A 22,756-nucleotide genomic window follows, 5' to 3' on the forward strand; every position below is an offset into this window, starting at 1 on the left:
TATTTCACTCAGCTTTTAATTAATATTAAGAGATCTGCTCCTGCAGAGATTAATTAAATCATCAGAGCGGATCCCTTCTGCATACCGTTACTTAGGAAACAAAATGTGTTTACCCTAGCATTTATTTATGTAAAAAAGATTTGCTTTCTCATGCATTATAGGGTTTTTTTACATAACACTCCTATGTACTGTAAACATTATACAGTATGTATGCACTGCAATATATCAGTAACAAAATAAACCGAATACGAACCTTGATTGACATAATGGAAATTTGTATATGACTGCTTAAGTCTTGATGATTATACTGTATAAAGTAGTGAACAAGCGAGCTGAGCAAACATGGCACAGTTTGAAATTCGTGAACTATCGAAACATAGTTAATTCTGTAATGGTCTTTTCTGTCTTATAGAATAACAAGCCTCCAAATCCTCCAGCCTACATCTTCATGATCGACGTCTCTTACAACAACATGAAAAGCGGACTCGTCAAACTAATATGTGAGGAACTGAAGATCTTGCTTGACAGACTTCCTAAGTAAGTTGAGAGAAGACTTTTGCTGTCTTTATTTTAAACTGTTGTGATATAAGGGGGAAGACAAATCTAAAAACTCCTAGTTCTTCATAAAACTCAAATTTCAGTTATAAATGCTTGCATTTAAAACTTTTCGTACTTTGAAAATTTCATGTGGTTTTAAGAAACTGAATGTGAGTTATAAATAACATGTACATAAACGTTTTTTATTATTCAACATTTTAGGTTATTTATATTTTAAATTAAATGTATATGCATTGTTAAGGAAAATTGTGTGTTTTAGGTGCTGCAACTGCTCACCAATCTAATTAGAAATTAATTTCTAAAAGTGCAAGTATTCTAAATTAATAGGAGGTCATAAAACTGCATGTATAATATTTATTACAAATTTAGAAAAATGTTATTTAAGCATAGTTTTAGAGTATAGCATGTCTCACTGCAGGACACTGCTGTCTGTGCTTGACATGTCATGTCAACTTTCCTTATGCATCAGCTCTTTACTAGCAGGTTTTCCATGGTCATAGGAAAACCTGAATTATCAGGGATATTTCCATTTTGATTTCCAGGCCTAGACATGTCATTTAAATTAATACAATCTTAAAAAGCCATGGAAAAGCCTTGGACATTTTTATTGTGAATATAATCATTTCTAGTTATTTTCAGCTCTACAGTTTTTCATTGGCTAGAAATTGCTCTTTGAGAGTGAAATCTTTATTTTATTATTCATTTATTTATTCATTTATTTGTGTAGGGACAAATAAAACCCCAAATACAAAAAATGATTTCAACAAGAATAAATAAAAAAAAAAAAAAAAAAAAAAGGTTTTACATAGAGATTATAGAACATGCTAATTTGCAGGCTAAGGCTATTCCTAAAAAATAAAATAAATAAATAAATAAATAAATAAATAAATAAATAAACGGAATTATAAAATAAACTTAATTGAAAAGTAAAAGAGATAATAATAATAGTAATAATAAATAAATAAATAAATAAATACATAAATAACTACAAAATAGGGGTGTAATGTTTTGCTCTGACTATGATTCAATTTATCGTGAAATCTGTAATTTGGTCACAATTTGATTCAATTATTTTAGAACGATTCATAATTACTTTCAAAAATATGGCAAAAATAAACTTTCCTTATTTCGGTAATCTTGAGCAATCTCGCATGCTCCGCTCTGTGTCCGTTGCGAGAAGACTTGTGTAATATAAGATGGACACATTGGGTATTAATATAGTAATGGTAATCGATTCTTAAATCCTGTAATCGATGCATCGAAATTTCTTAGACAGATTGCTACATTTTTACACCCCTACTACAAAAGTTAGGTTGCTCCCAACCCTGGTAACATAAAATAAAATGAATTAGGCAGAGGATTTATAAAACGTGAGAATAGCTCTGGCTTCCTTTAAGCCAACGCTTCACTAACAGGTAATTCAAAGTGCTTTACATAAAAAAAAAATTATAAAGAAAATAAATACAAGATACAAAAAATCCATTTTAAAACCAGTTAAGAACAAGAAATAAAAGTAAAATATAATAAAATATTTATTTTTTTGATTTTCTCCCAAATTGGAATGCCCAATTCCCAATGCGCTCTAAGTCCTCGTGGTGGCGTAGTGACTTGCTTCAATCCGGGTGGTGGAGGACGAATCTCAGTTGCCTCCGCGTCTGAGACCGTCAATCCGCGCATCTTATCACGTGGCTTGTTGAGTGTGTTACCGCGGAGACGTAGCATGTGTGGGGGCTTCACGCTATTCTCTGTGGCATCCACGCACCATTCACCACGCACCCCACCGAGAGCGAACCACATTATAGTGACCACGAGGAGGTTACCCCATGTGACTCTACCCACCCTAGCAACCGGGCCAATTTGGTTGCTTTCTTTTGGATTTGAACTCGCGACTCCAGGGGTGGTAGTCAGCGTCAATACTTGCTGAGCTACCAGGCCCCCTGCCGCATTATAAACTGAACTCTGAATTGATTCTGAATGTTTTGAGAATCGATTCAGAATCGTTGGAGAAAGAATCGTGATGCATTGCTAAAACAATTATTTTCTACCACCCCTACGCTTAACCATTATTGTAAAGTACTTCATATCTTGTATTGATTTTATTTTAATTGGTTACATGAGTTGAGAGCCCTTTACAGAGAAAGCCCTTTGCCCCTGTGTTGCCTATAAAAGGATGAAAAAAAAATCTCTATCTAGTATTCATAGACAACTGGAAAAGTCATGGAAATTCATTGGTCAAAAGGTGTGAGAACCCTGTACTGGCCAATGGGCTAAAATGTCCCAATGGGAAGAGAACATTATTTCTATTTAATGTTTGGACAGCTAAGACTGTAAAGATACACGTTTGACTGTATCCTTTATGCTGACACCCAGCCCCAGGTGTTTGGCTAAGAGGGTCTGCAGAGGAAAGATGAAGCCACCCCTCTGTTGGCACCTCTCACATTGAACACATGCTCATCTCCGCTACTATCAGACTGGGATGTGAAACAATCCATCCGAAAAAGAGCCCCAATACCCTGCCAAATATGGTAACAGGAGTGCAAGAGAGAAAAAAGACCAGAAAAAAGAAACAATTCCAATATCTCATCATTTGAAAATGTCTGCCTGAAGGAAGGCAGGAATTTTTGGTGGGGGTTGATAGAGAGAAAAAGTAGAACAGCTCTTAGTCCTGCATCATGTCCAACAAGTATTTAAATATTTCATGCTGCACATGTCTTCGATTATGCAGTTTATTTGGGTGACTGCCAGCCGAAAGGTGAGCTTTTGATTCACCTCACTGAATCTGATATATTTCTCCCCACCTCTCCTCCGCTGGTTCCTAAGGGTATATGCCCTTATTTGTATGGGAGCTGACCTCACTTTGAAAGCAGCCTGGTGGTAGTGCACTCCAAATAAGCCTGTGATATTATATCTGATTTCTCTCCTCTGTTCCTGGCTTTGCTTGCTAGATCACAGTTAATGAAAACCACATTGGACACCCAGAGTTGATTGGGCCTTTTAGGGCCTGATAGGATTTGTTCTGTGAGTCGTGGAGAGTTTGTTTCTAGTTTAATGACAGGTTTGGCATATATTGACTGTGAGTGTTTCAAGCCACCACCATGTTTTACAATCTTGTAAATGTAAAAAAGCTACAAACTCCAGATACAGACGTAATTTTGGAATGCTTTTATTTACTGACATGCAAAGTTAAAAATGCAGCTCTTAGTTATCAGCTACTACACAGTGCTCTGGTATATGTTAGTCAATGTAATGTGCTTAATAAACTATGTTTCTTTTAGAAGATAAAATGGATGAAATAATATCCTTTTTAAACTCCTGGAATCAGCTATGATGTTAAAGCCAATGTTTTGTCACCAAGTAAATATGAAGTTGGCTCTAAAATTATTTGGACACTTAAGGCACACTTCTAAATGTATGAATGTCTTTGCATTAGATAACAAAATCAAAATAAACTGACATTTATTTTAGAGAAAGTTAGCACAAGCACATTTCAAGCATAACATTTCACAAAAAGAAGTTTGTGAGGTGTTTGATAAAACAATAAATATAAGGTTCAAAGTAAGGACACCTTACTGGTTCTCATAATTAGTAGAACACATTAGTGGAACCACTAATTTAAAAATACCAAATGACATCGAGGAGAAGTGACTCCATACATCTGCAAAAAAATTACCTTGGGACCAGTTGTTTAAATGTTATTGCAAAAATAGCTAAGAAAAGTAAAGTAAAGGTTTAGACTAGCAGATATTCTGCATTTAATTTAATTACATTTTGACACTGAGTGTGACTTAAAGGGATAGTTCACCCAGAATTCTCTCATTATTTACTCACCCTCATGCTATCACGGATGTGTATGACTTTCTTCTGAACACAAACCAAGATTTTTAGAAGAATATCTCAGCTCTGTAGGTGCATTCAATGCAAGTGAATGGTGGCCAGAACTTTGAAGCTCCAAAAAGCATATAAAGGCAGCATAAAGTCCTGTCCACCATTAACTTGCTTTGTATGGACTAACAGAGCTGAGATATGCTTCTAAAAATATTTGTTTGTGTTCAGCAGAAGAAAGAAAGTCATACACTTCTGGGATGGCATGAGGGTGAGTAAATAATGAGAGAATTTTAATTTTTAGGTGGACTTTTCCTGTTAAAAGTCCAAATACTTTTGGAGTCAATATAGTTTATGCTCTTTGGTTTTGAACTGCCTGTGAGTGTCTGCAAATTTAGATCACTTTGAGAATCTTCTCTTGATCCTTATCTTTTCTCTGAAGAGAGGAGGGTGCAGAGAGTTCGGCCATCAAAGTGGGTTTTGTCACCTATAATAAGATCCTGCACTTTTACAATGTGAAAAGTGCTCTGGCCCAGCCACAGATGATGGTGGTCTCTGATGTGGGTGAGATGTTTGTACCGCTTCTCGACGGATTCCTCGTTAACTTCCAGGAGTCCCGGGCTGTCATCAACAAGTAGGTTCATTTTTATGTAACGTTTAATTAAATGAGACCTCTGGAAATATTTTACCAGATCATGCACTGTATTTGAGAATGCCAAGTTATGCTGCGTTCATGTCATGCCTGAATCCAACTAGCAAAAACTATTCACATCTTTGTTGAACTTGTAATTGCAAGTCGTAGTATTATAACTTCATAGAAAAACTATCAATATGTCAACAGTTGAAGGTAGTTACACATACAGTGGGATTCAAAAGTCTTACTGCACTTGTGAAAATGTTTCAATTTTGCATTTTTCATTACAGATTATATTAACAGCATAACAATTTTACTTCTGTTTATTTCCAGGTTTAAATTTGATTTTAAATCCTAGATTTTAATGTGGACTTTTGAATCTGTATGTGGACTTTTTCTGTAATTTTAATATATCCCTTGTTATCTGATGCACTCTCTGAGTTCTTGATGATTTTGCAAAACAATATAGAGTTGAATTAACTGGCAGAGCCACATGCCTTTGGATCAATTATGAGCTTTGTCATAGAAATTAATAATTTCCAAGGATGTCAACTTCTCTGAGTAGAATCTCCAAGTTGTCATCATGCATTTACAGTAAATCCGATACAACGTGAATGCAGCATTACTTTCTTGTTTCTTGCTTTTCCTACATTTCAAAACATCATTAGTTTTAATAAACCATGGCTTGACTTTATTACAAGTAAACTGCTTATTTAGCATTTTTGTTCATGTATTTAAAATTGTATGTATTGTTCCCTGTCTGTCACTCACTCGACGTTGTGTCGATGTAGTGACACAAGGGGATCGCTCTTGAGAGCCCCAATCACCTTTGCTTTATTCAGAAAAGGCCAATGAAAATTGGCGAGTGGAATTTGCATGCCACTCTCCGCCCCGGACATACGGGTATAAAAGGAGATAGCGTGCACCACTCATACAGCCTTGTTCTTCGGAACAGAGCGCATGTGTGTGTTCGTCCCGTCACCTTGCTATTGCCACTGGAATTACGGCGCATATCAGCGGTCACCCTCACACGGTCGAGTGTTGTGCTTCCCCTGGTGTCCACAGGTGTAAAAAAGAGTATATTCAAAAGAGCGCCTAATTCTGCGCCCAATTCTGGATCTGCGTGCCTTGAGCAAGGCCTTACACAGGCTTCTGTTCAAGATGTTGACGCAGAAATGCATCCTGGCATCAGTACGACATCAGGATTGGTTCACGGCCGTCGACCTGAAGGATGCGTACGTTCACATATCGATCCTTCCTTGACACAGACCCTTTCTTCGGTTTTCCTTCGAGGGACGAGCATACCAGTACAAGGTCCTCCCTTTCGGTCTGTCCCTGCCTCCTCGCGTCTTTACCAAAGTCTCAGAGGCTGCCCTGCCCCGCTAAGGGAGAAGGGCATTCGCATCATCATCTCGATGACTGGCTGATCCTAGCTCACTCGCGAGATCTATTGTGTGCACACAGGGACCTTGTGCTTCAGCTCCTCGACCGACTGGGGCTTTAGGTCAACTGGGAAAAGAGCAAGCTCTCCCCTGTGCAGAGCATCTCTTTTCTCGGTATGGAGTGATGGCACGCCTTACGAACGAGCGTGCACAGTCGGTGCTGGCCTGCCTGAAAACCTTCAGGCGGAAGGTAGCAGTGCCATTGAAACAATTTCAGAGGCTCCTGGGGCATATGGCATCCTCGGTGGTGGTACTCCCCCTCGGGTTGATGCATATGAGACCACTCCAGCACTGGCTACAGACTCGAGTCCCTAGGTGGGCATGGTGCCACGGCATTCTGCGTGTGACTATCACACCACGGTGCCACCATACTTTCAGCCCTTGGTCAGATCTGGCATTTCTGTGGGAAGGAGAAAGCTGTCTCCAAACAGAGGCTGGCCCATTGGATTGTGGATGCCATCTCCCTGGCTTACCAATCACAAGACTTTCCGTGACCTTTTGGAGTCCGGGTGCACTCCACTAGAGGTGTTGCGTCCTCCTGGGCACTGGCGAGGGGCGCCTCTTTAACAGACATATGCAGAGCAGCGGTTTGGGCTAAACCCAATACCTTTGCGAGGTTCTACAACCTGCACATAGAACCGGTTTCGACCCGAGTGTTACTGGATAACAACAGGTAGGCTGGGCAGCTGGTCATGTGTATCGCTTGAATTTGCGCCTTTCCCCTTTCAAGGTGATAATGTGCGCTATCTGGTCCACAACAGTTCCCCACAACTGGTGAACACTGGATGCCTCTTTAATTTCATAAGCACTATTCGGTGACAAACTTGGCGGAGGAGTAACGCCGCCAGGTCCAGTACTCGTGGTATGCCCCTTTTTAGGTGAGCCCGCGTACTTGGGCTCAGTGATCCATACGTGGTGATGCGTTTCCACTGTTCGGTTTCCCCTCACGTGAACCCTGTGTTTCCTCTCGACAGAGCTCTGCTTTGCCTCGGCAACTGTTGCTGTGTTCCCTCTCCGTAGATAGGGTCCTCCCCAGTGGCATCATTCCATATGTGAACTTCCCTGTCTGTAAGTCTATGTGAGGTATTCTCCACATGTTAACCTCCCTCCGGTAGGATGTGGTCTCTGTAGTGCTCTCCCTCCTGGAGAGGGATGAGCACTTCCCCAGCACTATTCTAGCAGGTACTCGGCGGGAAATTGCTTAATACAAAAATCAGGAAAGGCCACCGCCTGTAGCCTCCTCGGGTAAGTGCCTACTCCCACCCTTATCGGGACCAGGGAGACGCCTTACCTAACTCGCTGGAAGATCACGACGTGGTCAAGCGCTCGTTTCGAGGCACGCGGCAGCCTGCCCGTGTCCACTCCTCCATACCTCATGACACGGTTCAGCGCCTGCAGCATTTCGTATAGGAACCCTAGTGTCACTACATAGACACAACGTCGAGTGAGTGACAGACAGGGAATGTCTTGGTTACTGATGTAACCTCTGTTCCCTGATGGAGGGAACGAGATGTTGTGTCCCTCCTGCCGTGGCGCTCAACCAACCGCTGACATGGCCGGGACTCTCTCTCGGCTCCTCAGCACAAATCTGAATGAGTGGTGCACGCCATTTCCTTTTATACCCGTATGTCCGGGTCGGAGAGTGGCATGCAAATTCCGCTCGCCAATTTTCATTGGCCTTTTCTGAATAAAGCAAAGGTGAGTGGGGCTCTCAAGAGTGAACCCCTAGTGTCACTACATCAACACAACATCTCATTCCCTCCATCAGGGAACAGAGGTTACATCAGTAACCAAGACGTTTTCTATAGTCTTTTAGATCAAATTCCTGACATGTTTGCTGACACCAACGAGAGCGAGACTGTGTTTGCTCCAGTCATCCAAGCTGGTCTAGAGGCACTAAAGGTAAAAACAAAAGAGACTAAACTATTTAACAAAGAAATGTCTGTGTCTACATAGCAGTTGCATCAGTCCATCTGTTTGCTGCCTTTTCCAAATGCACTTGCGGACTTGGCCCCACGCTTCTGTTGTTTTTTTACATAGTTTAACAAAAGTGCACTTTAAAGGAATGTTCTGGGTTCAATACAAGTTAAGCTCAATCGAAAGCATTTGTGGCATAATGGTGATTACCACAAAGATGAATTTCGACTCGTCCCTCCTTTTCTTTAAAAAAAGCAAAAATCGAGGTTCCAGTGAGGCACTTATAATGAAAGTGAATGTGGCCAATTTTTAGAGGTTTTAAAGGCAGAAATGTGAAGCTTATAATTTTATAAAAGCACTAACATTAATTCTTCTGTTAAAACTCATGTATTATCTGAGCTGTAAAGTTGTTTAAATCGTAATTGTTACAGTCTTTTTATGACATTACGTCATGGTAACGAAGTTGTAAAATTGGAAATAACTTTACTCAGAAAAGGATAGTAAGTGATTTTATCACACTTAAATCATGTTAACATGCATATTGTTTATGTCTTGTGAATATTCTTTTGAAAAAGTTAGTATTTTAATGTAAAAAAAATTGGCCCCCATTCACTTTCATTGTAAGTGCCTCACTAAAAACCTCGATTTTTGCTTTTTTTAAAGAAAAGGAGGGACGAGTCAAAATAAATTGTTGTGGTAATCAACATTATGCCACAAATGCTGTCGATTGAGCTGAACTTGTATTGAACCCGCAACATTCCTTTAATACTGCATGTCCCGAGCAAGCTTTGTTTGATAAACATGCAGTCTTTTCTAATGTTTAATGATCAAATTACTGCTTAATGACACAATCAGATTAAGATTTTGGTCATTGCATAGCTCTTAATTGTTTTGCAATATACTTTTGTACACTAAATTACTCAGAAGTGTAATGTTACACTAACACAATCCAATCCTGGCATAGATATACTGACTATACTTTCTGTTAAAAGTTTCCTGAACAGATAAAACCATATCACATAGAGATTTTTATATTTTTTTGCAATTTATTTTTACTTGTATTGCTTTTTCTCAAACATTTTGATTGTTTTTTGGGGTCTATTCTATAATCTATAATATAGTATCTATTTTTTACTTGTATTTTTTTTTTTTTAAAGATGTTTGAAAATCTCCCATTGACTTAACCCTTAATGTTCGGGTCATTTTTGACCCAAATAATTTTTATTTATTTATTTTTTTATATAAAAATGGTTTCCTTTATCTGAGCGGTACAAGGCTTAGTGACTTTTCCTAAACTTGCTAACTAAACACACACACACACACACACACACACACAAATTGGACTAGGTTCCATAAGCCTAGGTGGTTTTATCAAACAGTCCCTCGTTCATACTGATCAGGTCAAATTTGACCCGCCATAGGAAATGAATGGGTGAGACTATAACACAGAGCTATATATTTTTTTTTTTTCAAATAAAAAATCAAAAAAATCAAACGCAATGCATAACACACACACATAAATGAAGTTTACTATAAAGACTATAAAACATCCACAATGCAGAACACACACAGACACATGCACACACACACACACACACACACACACACACACACAAACACACAGACACCCACACTTCAAGGTCAGGTCAAAGTCTACGTCTGACCCCACTGAGAGAAAGTTTACATTTAGGTGTGGGAGCTGTACACTATGGTAAGGTTAGACTGTAAGCATATTGTGGCATCATCCTTAAACACAAGTGGTTTAATTATTATTACTATTATTGTTATTAATAATATATATTTTTTACAATTTTACAAATAATTTACTATTATAATGTCTAAATATATATTCAATGCATAACTTTTGATAATTTCTAGAAATTAAGTTTGTTACATCATTTGCTTATAGAGATCAGCCAATGCATTGAGCACTGAAGCCATCTACCAGCCATAGTTGTCATTTCATGTAATTGTTATTTTTATTCCAGCAGATGTCACCAGAGACCCCCGATGCATGACATATTTTGATGTTTTGACAATCTTTCAATTTACTGAAATGGTTTTTATTGAAGTGAAGATAGCATTAAATGTGCATATTTTATGTGAACATGAATGGAGTAATTGAGTAATTTAAAGGTAAATAAGGTAAAAGAAATACAATTAAATCCCAAAAGAATTTAATAACTTCAGTGTTTTTTCTTAAGTGAAGATAGTGTTATTACATTTCTTAAAAAAAAAAAAAATGGGTGTTCTACATTTGATGTTTCGGGTGAACTTTTACCCAAACAGATGAAATGTGGTACAAGGGTTAATCAACAGAATGGTCAGCATTCAATCTAACCAGCATCATCATAATATTCATGTATGAATTTGGATTGATCTTCTGTCTTGCAACTATTTGTATACTGAATTGTTATTGGTCATTCCTTTCTTGCATCTGTTCACTACCTATTTATCTATGGCCAGCAATGAGAAACAAGCATCTAAACCAAAGGCTAAGATCAAAGCTTACCTGTAACTTTATTCTATTATTTTGCTTCTTTGCAGGCACTTATATTTCCTTTAGGAAATGCATATCTAGTTCTGTTTTTCTCTCCTCAGGCAGCTGAATGCAGTGGCAAACTCTTCCTTTTCCATTCCTCCATTCCAACAGCAGAGGCTCCAGGAAAACTGAAAAACAGAGATGACAGAAAACTGGTGGGAACAGAAAAGGAGAAGGTGTTTATTATTAATTAAATCTCAACTACATAATTGCATTTGCCTAAAAAAAAAAAACATAAGACATAATTGATACTCATTTGTCACAATCGTGTTAAAAAAAGTTTATTCTTGAATATTTGTGTCTGTGTTGTCAGACTCTGTTCCAGCCTCAGCGGGGTGTGTATGAGCAGCTGGCTAAAGATTGTGTAGCACAGGGCTGTTGTGTAGACCTTTTCTTGTTTCCAAACCAGTATGTGGATATCGCCACCATGGGCGATGTGCCCTCACACACCGGAGGCTCTATCTACAAGTACAGCAACTTCCAGGTATATAATAACATGCATGTGCACACACTGATACACAAAAATCAGTGTTGAGTCAAATAAAAGTAATAAGCTGCTTTAATTTTTCAAGGTTTATAAATGTCATTAGTGTTGGGAATTGCTGCCCTCTTGTGGTTAACCCATAAACTATTATCTTTCTTTTTTAGGTGGATGTTGACGGTCAACATTTTCTTAATGATCTTAAGAGAGATGTGGAGAAGTCCATCGGTTTTGATGCCGTCATGCGTGTCCGTACCGGTACAGGTAGGCACTCTAGAAACAAGCACCTGAACTACGTATATGAATGTACTTGCAATCATCATATTCTATGAAATGTATTACATGTATCGGCATATGCTTGTCATAGAATTTGCGTGACCATTTGTTTGCTTGTTACACTGTAGGCTTCAGAGCCACAGATTTCTTTGGTGCCATCTATATGAATAACACCACAGATGTGGAGATGGCTGCAGTGGACTGTGACAAGGCAGTGACTGTTGAGTTTAAACACGATGACACACTCAGTGAGGAGGCTGGAGCTGTTATGCAGGTCAGTCTACATGCATGCCACTGACTTTTCAAACTTCAAGATGAAGAACTGTGTGTCCAAAAATATACAGTACTGTGCAAAAGTCTTCGGCACATAAGATGTTTCACAAAAGCCTTTGTCTTAAGATGGTTATTTATATCTTCAGCTTTAGTGTGTCAATAGGAAATATAAATATTAGACTCCCAAACATTACTTTTGCAAATAGAAAAGATTAGAATAGAAGAACAGGGAGCCCTGCAACAGATGTCATGGCTCCCACAAAGCCCCCACTGAACATCGTGTCAGTCTGAGGTTACATAAAGAGACAGAAGCAATTGAGACAGTCTAAACAGATAGAAGAACTGTGGCGAATTCTCCAAGAAGCTTGGAACATCCTATCTGCCAACAACCAAGAAAAACTGTGTCCAGGTGTAGCTAGGAGAATTGGTGCTGTTTTAAAGGCAAAGGTGTTCACACTGAATATTGATTTAGCTTTTGTGTGTACTGGACTTTATGTTGCATAAAGACATTATGCAACATTTTTCACAAGTGTTTGTGTACACCTCACCGCATCGTCTCATCTGTTTTCACAGTGTGCTTTACTGTACACAACCATCAGTGGACAGAGGAGGCTGCGGATTCACAACCTCAGTCTGAACTGCAGCTCACAGCTCTCTGAGCTCTACAAGAGCTGTGAGACAGATGCGCTTATCAACTTCTTTGCCAAGTCAGGTAAATGATTTTCTAACTCTTAAAGGCAACTAAATGTGAGGGATTTATGTAATTGGTCTTCAATGTGAAGCATGATGCTGTTTTCACAATGTACCATTTTGAAATATATATTTGAGAATTTATATTCAAGTTTTACTATCCCAGATGTCCTTAGAGAGCAGTAAAGTGAAAACCTCTTTATGAAGTGAAAAAAGCTGTTACATAAAAGCATTTAACTCAGCTGTTTTAAAGACACACGTGTGGCTCTGTGCATGACACAGATAAAAAGATGCAGTATTAACCACAATAGTTGATGGTATTTTTTAGCTATAAGATTTGTTTTTGGCACCTTTTACTAGGGTCAATTACGTTTTTTGTCTGGATCTATTAAGTTATTCAAAAGTGCATAAAAATGCAATTCACACAAAACAATTACTTGAATACACCTCTTCTAAGATCAACATAATGTTTTAAATTTACTGAGATCAAAGTCATTTTGATATTTTTTCTGGAGCCTAACGTAAAAAAAATTCATAAATGACAGTTTAAATAAAAAATTCAAAGTCTCATTAACAGCTGAAAATCTTAAAAAAATAAAATAAAATAAATGTTGGCATGAGAAGAATGAAATAATTTTTTTATTTATTATTTCTTAAAAAAGAAAAAAAAAACAGTGAAATCATTTGGTGTAACCAACATGTAGGTTGCCATTTTTTTTTTTCATGAAAAAAAAAAAAGACAAAAAAAAGAGAGGACCCCTTTAGACTCTCAAAACTGTGAGAAGTAAAAAAAAAAACAAAAAAAACATAAATACATAAAACAGATATTTTTATAAAAAGGCACATTTTGTTCAGGTCATATGATGTAACTCTGAGAAAACTTCTTGATATTTGTGAAAAGTATGTTATAAAGCTTTTTTGAAATGAATGACTAAGTTGTGTACACTCGCATTTATTCAAGATGCAAGGAAAGTGATTTTATACCTTTACTTGATGGTTTTACCACCCAACATTTTAAAGGTCATTAAATCTTTCTTTTTTTATTATTATCTTATTTTTATTTTTTTCATTTAAATGTTTTTCAAAATTTACTAAACCAAATTGGACTCAAATATTACATTTCTGCTAACCTGACAAATGTGTTTTCAACTAGATTTTTAAAAGATTTCAAATTTGTATCACTTCGGACAACCTTATTTGTTAATGACCAACCAGCTGGAAAAAGCCCAATTTTCATGGATTTAGAGTGAAACAAACACAGCTCATGTCTCTCTATTGAATCTGTGAAGACAGCAGTGATTGTATGAAATGTACAGAACATTAAGCAATTTTAAAACTGTAAAATTTTAATTTTCTGGCCTGGAAAAGTTACAAAGTTTCTGTAGTGAATATACATATACATACATCTAGTTTTCCTCAACTCTAAAATATTTGATCAGCCTGCTATTGCTCTTGTGTAATGTAAAACTTGCTCACAAGCCATAAAGATGCCTAAATTTGTAAGCTAATCTTTCTTATGAAATTGGTTGAAATGGTTCACAAATGGGTCTAAATGATCCATTACAGAATCCAATCGAATCTGAATCAAAATTATTTTTTAATATCTATATCCAGTAATCACAAATGACTAGAAAGGTCACGGAAAAGTCATGAAATTTCATTGGTCATAAAGGGTGGGAACCCTGACTGTAGCCTAAATGCAGACTCTGAATGTAGATTTTTATAGCCTCCCTTTTAGGAGAGGAAGCCGTTGATTGTGATGGTTGTTTCCTTTTTCAGCATGCCAGGCCATACTCAACCAGCCACTGAAGGCAGTGAAGGAAATCCTGGTTAGCCAGACAGCTCACATGCTGGCCTGCTACAGGAAGAACTGTGCCAGCCCATCAGCAGCCAGTCAGGTCAGTGTCAGAGTTTAAAAAAAAAAAAAGCTACATTTTAATTTGAGACAATCCTTCATTAATTAATCAGAAGCTCATTTCAGGTTGCAAAATCTTTTTTGACCTTTAAATTGATCATATCATCTTTGCAGAGGTAATATGATGATTGCTTCTCCCTTTGTACTTTTTGTTCTGTAGTTAATCCTGCCTGATGCGATGAAGGTGTTTCCGGTCTACATGAACAGTCTGTTGAAGACTCCAACTCTAGTGGGTAGTGCTGAGCTCTCCACTGATGACAGGGCCTTTCACAGACTCATGGTAATGTCTATGGGAGTGGAGGAGACCCAGGTCCTGCTCTACCCACGACTCATCCCACTGGTGAGTAACACACAGACAGCGCACTCAAACTCACAAGTGTCCTTCCACAAATACATAGTAAATCCTCCACATCATCAGTAAAATAAATTATAATTGAGCACTACAGTTTACATGCTTTCTCCCTCTCTCAGCACACAATGGATTTGGGGAGTGAGTTAATCCCAGCACCGGTGCGGAGCTCTGAGGAACGGCTCAGTGAGACGGGTGTTTTCCTGCTGGAGAACGGACTCTCTATGTTCCTCTGGCTGGGACAGGCCTGCCCACCCGACCTCATCCAGAACCTCTTCAATGTGCCCTCTTTCGGACATCTCAGCACAGAAGGGGTATGACGCACCCATAAAGTGGTTAAATATATGGTCATTATTATGAACAAACAAAATTGGACACAAATAAATATGTATGTATGTATGTATGTATATATATATATATATATATATATATATATATATATATATATATATATATATATATATGTGTGTGTGTGTGTGTGTGGACAAAAGTATTGGGCCACACCTCTTAATCATTGAATTCAGGTGTTTCATTCAGTCCCATTGCCAAAGGTGTTTAAAATCAAGCACCTAGCCATGCAGTCTGCCTTTACAAACATTTGTGAAAGAATGGGTCATTCTAAAGAGCTCACTGAATTCGAGTGTGGTATTGTAATAGGATGCCACCGTTGCAACAAGTCAGTTCGTGACATTTCTTCCCTTCTAGATATTCCACGATCAACTGTAAGTGGTATTATTGCAAAGTGGAAGCGTTTAGGAACCACAGCAACTTAGCCACGAAGTGGCAGACCACTTAAAGTTACAGAGCGGGGTCGCCGAGTGCTGAGGCGCATAGTGCATAAAAGTCACCAACGCTCTGCTGACTCAATAACTGCAGAGTTCCAAACCTCCTCTGGCATTAACATCAGCACAAACATTGTGCGCCGGAAGCTTCATGGCATGGGTTTCCATGGTCGAGCAGCTGTATGCAAGCCTTACATCACCAAGCACAATGCCAAGCGTCGGATGGAGTGGTGTAAAGCACGCTGCCTCTGGACTCTGGAACAGTGGAAACGTGTTCTGTGGAGTGACGAATCACGCTTCTCTATCTGGCAGTCTGATAGATGAGTCTGGGTTTGGCGAATGCCAGGAAAACGTTTCCTGCCTGACTGCATTGTGCCAACTGTTAAGAATGGTGGAGGAGGGATATTGCTATGGGGTTGTTTTGCTGGGGTTGGCCTAGGCCCCTTAGTTCCACTGAAGGGAAATGTTAAAGCCTCAGCTTACCAAGACATTTTGGAAAATTCTATGCTTCCAACTTTGTAGAAACAGTTTGGGGAAGGCCCTTTTCTGTTCCAGCATGACTGTGCCCCAGTGCACAAAGCAAGGTCTCTAAAGGCATGGTTGGATGAGTTTGGTGTGGAAGAAATTGACTGGCCTGCACAGAGCCCTGACTTCAAACCTATCGAACACATTTGGGATGAACTAGAATGGAGATTGCGAGCCAGGCCCTCTCGTCCAACATCAGTGTCTGACCTAACAAATGCTCTTCTGGAAGAATGGGCAAAAATTCCAACAGACATATTCCAAAATCTTGTAGAAAGCCTTCCCAGAAGAGTGGAAGCTGTTATAGCTACAAAGGGGGGGACCAACTCGATATTAATGCCTATGGATTTAGAATGGGATGTCATAAAAGCTCATGTAAGTGTAATGTGTAGGTGTCCCAATACTTTTGTCCATATAGTGTGTATATATATATATATATATATATATATATATATATATATATATATATATATATATATATATATATTAGTGTATTCTTTAAATGGATGTAAACATACACTGTATACTTAAAGCTGCACTAGTAAAGTAATTTTCCACTGTTTTACAGCTAAAAAATGAATTGTACTTTTGACAGATATGTTTTAATTGATGCGCACTCACATGAGAGCAAGAATCCAATTATACTATTCACATCAGACACTTTCAGGTGCAAAATAATAAATTAATCATGGGTGACAAATGCATCTGTAAAAAGGTTATTTCTATATTGGGTATTTAGGGTAATTCTTATACTGAAAACTACTTGGTGCACCTTTAAGTATGTTGCTTCATGTTGCTCCTATCAAGCTAAGAACTCTTCTTTCAGTTCTTCCTATTATGTTAGTAATAACTCAGCATTATAATTATCTTTCAGCAGACGTCATTACCTGTGCTGGAAAATGCTCATTCCAGGAAGCTCAATTCAATCATCTCCAGCATTTCACAGCAGAGGGCCAAATCCATGAAGGTACAGTTCACTCTTGATTTCAGTTCTCTTTCAGCCCCCCTCTCTCACACTTTTTATATCCGTCTCAACTCCCTGTTAAGAGTTATCATGGCTTTCATGGAGTTAATAATTGTGGTTCTATGCATTTTTGCTCCTGTCATCATTATTATCAGGTGAATCTCAAAAAAACATGTCCAGGTTAAATTTTAAGCCCAAAATCTAAACGAAAAAAAGAAAAGGAAAAAAAAAAAAGAAACAATATTTAGGGATAGTTTACCCAAAAATGAAAAATGTCTCAAAATGTATTCACCCTTATGCCATGCCAGATGTGTATTACTTTCTTCTGCTGAACACATTCTTTTTTAGAAAGAATATTTCCGCTTTGTGGGTCCCATGAATGGTGACCAGGCCTTTCAAGCTTCAAAAAGCAGCATAAATGTAATCCATAAGACTCCAGTGGTTAAAATCGATGTCTTCATAAGCGATATGATAGGTGTGGGTGAGAAATAGATCAATATTGAAGTCTTTTTTTTTTACTGTAAATCTCCATTTCTGCTGTAAATCTCCACTTTTACATTCACATTCTTTCACATTCTGAAAGTGAAAGTGGAGATTTATAGTAAAAAAAGATTAAAATATTGATCTGTTTCTTACCCAAAGGGATTGCATCGCTTCAGAAGACATACATTAAACCACTGGAGTTGTATGGTTTACTTTTATGCTGCCTTTATGTGATTTCTGTGGAGCTTCAAAGATCTGGTCACCATTCACTTGCAAGGATCTACAGAGTGGAAATATTCTTCTTAAAATCTTTGTTTGTGTTCAGCTGAAGATATAAAGTCATACACATCTGGGATGGCATGAAAGTGAGTAAATGCTGAGATAATTTAAATTTTTAGGTGAACTATCCCTTTAAGTAAATGAAGCCTATTTTTAGGACCTATTTTTAGGACCAAGAGATTTTGCATTGCAATGTTACATGCAGATTCGTTATACATCCTCCCACATTCTCATTACTGGAATGCATCTACACATTTTACTACTCTACTGCCATGATGTGTACATACTTTACACACTACAGTAATGAGAATGTTTTGCACTACACTAATGACAATCTTAAATGGTGAGTTCACTAAAAAAAAAAATTCTGTCATTCCAAACCCATATGTCTTTCTTTTTCCCATGAAACTCTAGAGGATATTTTTGGCAGAATGTTAGTTTCAGTCACCATTCACGGTCATTGTATGGTGAATGAGGCTAAAATTTTGCCTAACATCTCCTTTGTTCCACTTCAGAAAAAAGGTCATGGAACAAAATGAGGGTGAGTTAATAATGACAACATTTTCATTTTTGTCTTAAAAATAATACTTATTTTCTTTAACAGAATTTCTTCTTTTCTTCTTTTTGAGTTTAGGGTAAAATATGACCCAGACATGTTGTTTTTTTTTTTTTTTTTTTTTTGCGAGATTCACCCTTATAACTTGGCTTAGAGCTCATGTTTATCCATATTGACTGATCCTAGATCAGCAGTTTAATTTGTCTCACTGTGTGCAGCTGCTGATAGTGAAACAGAAGGACAGAGCAGAGATTCTGTTCCGTCAGCACCTGGTGGAGGATAAAGGTCTCCACGGAGGAGCCTCCTACATGGATTTCCTGTGTTACGTCCACCGCGAGATAAGGCAGCTACTTACTTAACACACGCAAACAGAGTAAAGTGTGTTATAACGCAAAGCACTCTTCTCTTATACGCTCTACAGCTGCCTATAATATATGACCAAAATCTTTCTCTGCAGTTGAGTTTGCAAACTTTGTGCTTTATTCCTCAGTATTTCACATGGGTGGTGTTGATAAATAGGTGTTAGATTTAAACACCTTTAAATATGCCATATCTTTCTGTTCTGAAGAGGTATTCATGACATATCTGAGAGATCTTTGAAATTATTTTCTTAAATCATGCCCCAAATTACATTTAGTTTAACAAAGGGAAACATTTAGTTGAATCCTTCACAAAGTCAAAATACAGCAAAATGAATACCGGCTTGTAATGTGTGGATTTGAGTGAAAAACAAAGTGTTTTTTCAAATGAAAAATCTGTGCTGTCTATTAAATTAATAGATGACCATAGATCTTTGTGACCAGAACTATACAGTACAAATTAGTCATTGTTTTTTATTTGTATGACTTCAGGGATATAGATCTGCTACACAAAACTGAAATATAGTCATACATAGAAATGTCTTGCAATGAAATCTGTTGGTGGTATTGAGTTAGCAGTGACATGAAAAGTTGTTTATTCATATTCACAGTATATTCCATTCTAGTTAAGAGACCTGTATATCAACATCTGTCTGCTATCCCATTTTTTGAAGAAAAAAACAAACAAACAAAAAAACTCAAATCACTGATTTTTACATTTAGTTTGTATGTTTCAAATACTTCAAAATATGAAAAGGGACACTCCACTGCTTTTTAACATCATGCCTATGAATTCCATAATCCCACTTTTATAAAAATTGACAACTGGACTTTCTTGTAGCCGAAGGCTCAACCATTAAAACTTCAAAGAAAACATATCAGAATGTAATTGGGAGCTGCTGTATTCCTGCATTAAGGGAAGTGTGTTAATAAAAAGGCACGACAATGTACTTTACCTACAGTATATTCAACATTTCTTAACTTTTCAAGTAAATTGAGGAACTGGTGTTGATTAAAAGTGGAATGCCCCTTTTATTTTGTTGCAGGTAATGGAATTATTTGTTATTCTTAATTCCATACAGTTTTGCTCTTTGAAATAATTCTAATGTGGCATTATGTTTGAGAAAGTGAGCAATTGTTATGCTATATTTGCCTTATTATTTTTTCTTGACTTTTAATGGTACATCTCCATACAGATACTGTATATTTTATTACAGTTTGAGATGATTTGTAAGGACCGTAAGCAAATATACCTCAGGTAACTCGAGCATCCAGCCTTTGTACCTGCTCACAGTTCTTTAAAACTGAATGGACACACGTGTGGTTCTTAATATTGAACAAAGATGCATTTCTGGAAGCCAAGGACAGCCTGCCATGTACATTTCAATTCAAAGCCTTTATACAGCTGTTTTTGAATAAAGGTGTAGTCCCTGTTAACCTTGCCAGCTTGTCAACTCAAATTAATCAACAAAAAGCCCTTATTAGTGCTAGTATCAAACAATCAATTGCATGACATAAAAAGAACCAGTCCTACATTATACATTCTGAGCAGTTTATTGAGTCTATGTTACAAAATGCACTCATCTAGTACCACAGTGAAGCGTGGGATATGCACACAGAGTTCTCGACCTGCTCCAGTAAACTCTACCCATTACAAAGGGCCTGTTGCTAACACTGTAAAGCTTTCTTCACTCACTAAACATGCAGATGTCAGCTTGCATATGTTGCATTATTAAAATCTCAGTGGGAAATCCCTACATCGTAAATGATTCATGGAACAACTTCAAGGCTCAAATGCAACAAACAAGGCTTTGCAAGAGATAACATTAAGTTTTCAGTAAAGTACTACAACTAACAAAGGATCGTGTCCTATGTTGCGACTCAATTGCAGTGATATGTGACAGAAAATGTAGAAACCTACAGGTTGCTCTGGTTTAGATTAACCACGTTCGACTCTTCGAGATCTGTTTGGGATGAGGAATGACAAAGAAAGGCACTGATTTTCTAAAAGTGGGGAAATGCTCATGCACTCTTCTGTTAGCTAATATTATGAATTAGGCATGCAGGTTGCAAAACAAATACAAGTAAATTGACACGTTTAAGTGTTCTTATAAGAGCGTGTCATGATATTTTATCACAGAAAGATAAACATAGACTGCATAATCTGACTTTAAGCAAAATGTTGGATATGAAAATAAAAATATATTCTATTTAATTTGATGTCTGGATCAGCCTGGATATTTACACACCATTATTAAGAATAATCTTTAGTGCCTCTCACATTATGTTAGCACAAGCTTATTTCTTGATTTCCTTTAAAAAAAAAAAAAATTTCGGTAACATTAAAATGCAGTTCTATTTGTTAACATTGCGTTAGGTATCATGAACTAACAATTAACAATTTTAAATAGCAGCTTTTATTAATCTTGGTTAATGTTAATCTATAAAAAATAAAATAGTTCATGTTAGTCCATAATACATTAATTAATGTTAACATAAACAACTTTTAATTTGAAAAAAAATATTTGTTGGAATTAACATTAATCAAGATTAAGAAGTGCTGGAGAAATGTTCATTGTTAGTTCGTTAACTAATGTAGATAAGTAATGTTAACAAAGACAACCTTATTGTAAAGTGTTTTCTAGATTTATTTATTTTTTAAGACTTTTTAGAAAGCTACATGAAGATAATGTAATTTCTTAAGCTTCAGAGAATTATTGCAGTTATTGTAAACTTTGAATGTGACGTTATTCACAAGATGATCTTGACAAAAGCTTGTTGCAACTGAGAACATGCGATTCCAAATATATTACAGCATTAAACTAATGTAACAATACTGCAAAATCTAAATATTGAGATTTTACATTGACTAGTTCTTGTTTGAAATTAATTTCTAATTTTACTCAAAGTAAGCATTGAGCATTGAATTTGAACTGTAAGTGAAGTGACTTACCACCAGGTGGTGACTGATACTCTTTCCCTACAACTTTTAGATTTTATGATTCGCCCACAGTTTCATAATATTCTAACCGTAACAGTGCTGTTTAATTCAAAATAACTAATTACAATAATTGACCTGGTAAAGGTCAATTTTGGGGTTTTATGAAATTGTATGAAATCTATAGACACTATTAGATAGTTACAAGTTTTAAGCAATACCCCAGAATAAGAAAGACTACAATTTCTTTGACTTTGACATATGTTTTGCAGGCACACAAATACTGATGGTCAAAACAGAAATATAAATACATAGCTAAAACTTCAAAGTGAAACCAAATACTGTATATCTGCAGACTGATCTTATCTCCAAAAATAAATCCAAACCGTAATGCTGTTGCTTTAAGAACAGTAATATAGTGTCATAAAACGTAAACATAATTACAGGAAATGTGACATTTTCACAAGGACTTTATTAGTAATCAAGGTACATACACCGATCATCCACAACATTAAAACCACCTGCCTAATATTGTGTAGGACCCCCTCATTCCACCAAAACAGCGCCAACCCGCATCTCAGAATAGCATACCGAGATGATATTCTCCTCACTACAATTGTACAGAGCGGTTATCTGAGTTACCGTAGACTTTGTCAGCTCAAACCAATCTGGCCATTCTCTGTTGACCTCTCTCATCAACAAGGCATTTCCGTCCACAGAACTGCAGCTCACTGGATGTTTTTTTGTTTTTGGCACCATTCTGAGTAAACTCTAGAGACTGTTGTGTGTGAAAATCCCAGGAGATCAGCAGTTACAGAAATACTCAAACTAGCCGGCCTAGCACCAACAATCATCCATGTGATTATCTAATCAGCCAATCGTGTGGCAGCAGTGCAGTGCATAAAATCATGCAGATACGGGTGAGGAGCTTCAGTTTATGTTCACATCAACCATCAGAATGGGGAAAAATGTGA

At 37.2% G+C, this 22,756-nt stretch overlaps 1 protein-coding gene across 2 annotated transcripts in view; it reads left to right on the top strand.

Annotated features, from left to right (window-relative positions):
• The window catches only part of LOC127455882 (protein transport protein Sec24D-like), a 33,608-nt gene extending 12,544 nt beyond the window's left edge, over nucleotides 1-21,064 (top strand). The window contains exons 11-23 of one of the 2 annotated variants that reach the window (XM_051724049.1): nucleotides 413-537; nucleotides 4,823-5,014; nucleotides 8,265-8,358; nucleotides 10,975-11,091; nucleotides 11,229-11,399; nucleotides 11,564-11,660; nucleotides 11,801-11,946; nucleotides 12,519-12,657; nucleotides 14,415-14,533; nucleotides 14,711-14,890; nucleotides 15,022-15,213; nucleotides 17,078-17,170; nucleotides 18,704-21,064. In XM_051724049.1, the coding sequence (XP_051580009.1) occupies nucleotides 413-537; nucleotides 4,823-5,014; nucleotides 8,265-8,358; nucleotides 10,975-11,091; nucleotides 11,229-11,399; nucleotides 11,564-11,660; nucleotides 11,801-11,946; nucleotides 12,519-12,657; nucleotides 14,415-14,533; nucleotides 14,711-14,890; nucleotides 15,022-15,213; nucleotides 17,078-17,170; nucleotides 18,704-18,844 (1,806 nt within the window). In that variant the 3' untranslated portion in view covers nucleotides 18,845-21,064. The remainder of the gene's footprint in view (nucleotides 1-412; nucleotides 538-4,822; nucleotides 5,015-8,264; nucleotides 8,359-10,974; nucleotides 11,092-11,228; nucleotides 11,400-11,563; nucleotides 11,661-11,800; nucleotides 11,947-12,518; nucleotides 12,658-14,414; nucleotides 14,534-14,710; nucleotides 14,891-15,021; nucleotides 15,214-17,077; nucleotides 17,171-18,703) is intronic. The other variant, XM_051724055.1, reaches the window with a different exon arrangement.
• Nucleotides 21,065-22,756: the final 1,692 nt, after the last annotated feature.

The sequence above is a fragment of the Myxocyprinus asiaticus genome, chromosome 2 (genome assembly GCF_019703515.2).
Source record: "Myxocyprinus asiaticus isolate MX2 ecotype Aquarium Trade chromosome 2, UBuf_Myxa_2, whole genome shotgun sequence".
NCBI lineage: Eukaryota > Metazoa > Chordata > Actinopteri > Cypriniformes > Catostomidae > Myxocyprinus > Myxocyprinus asiaticus.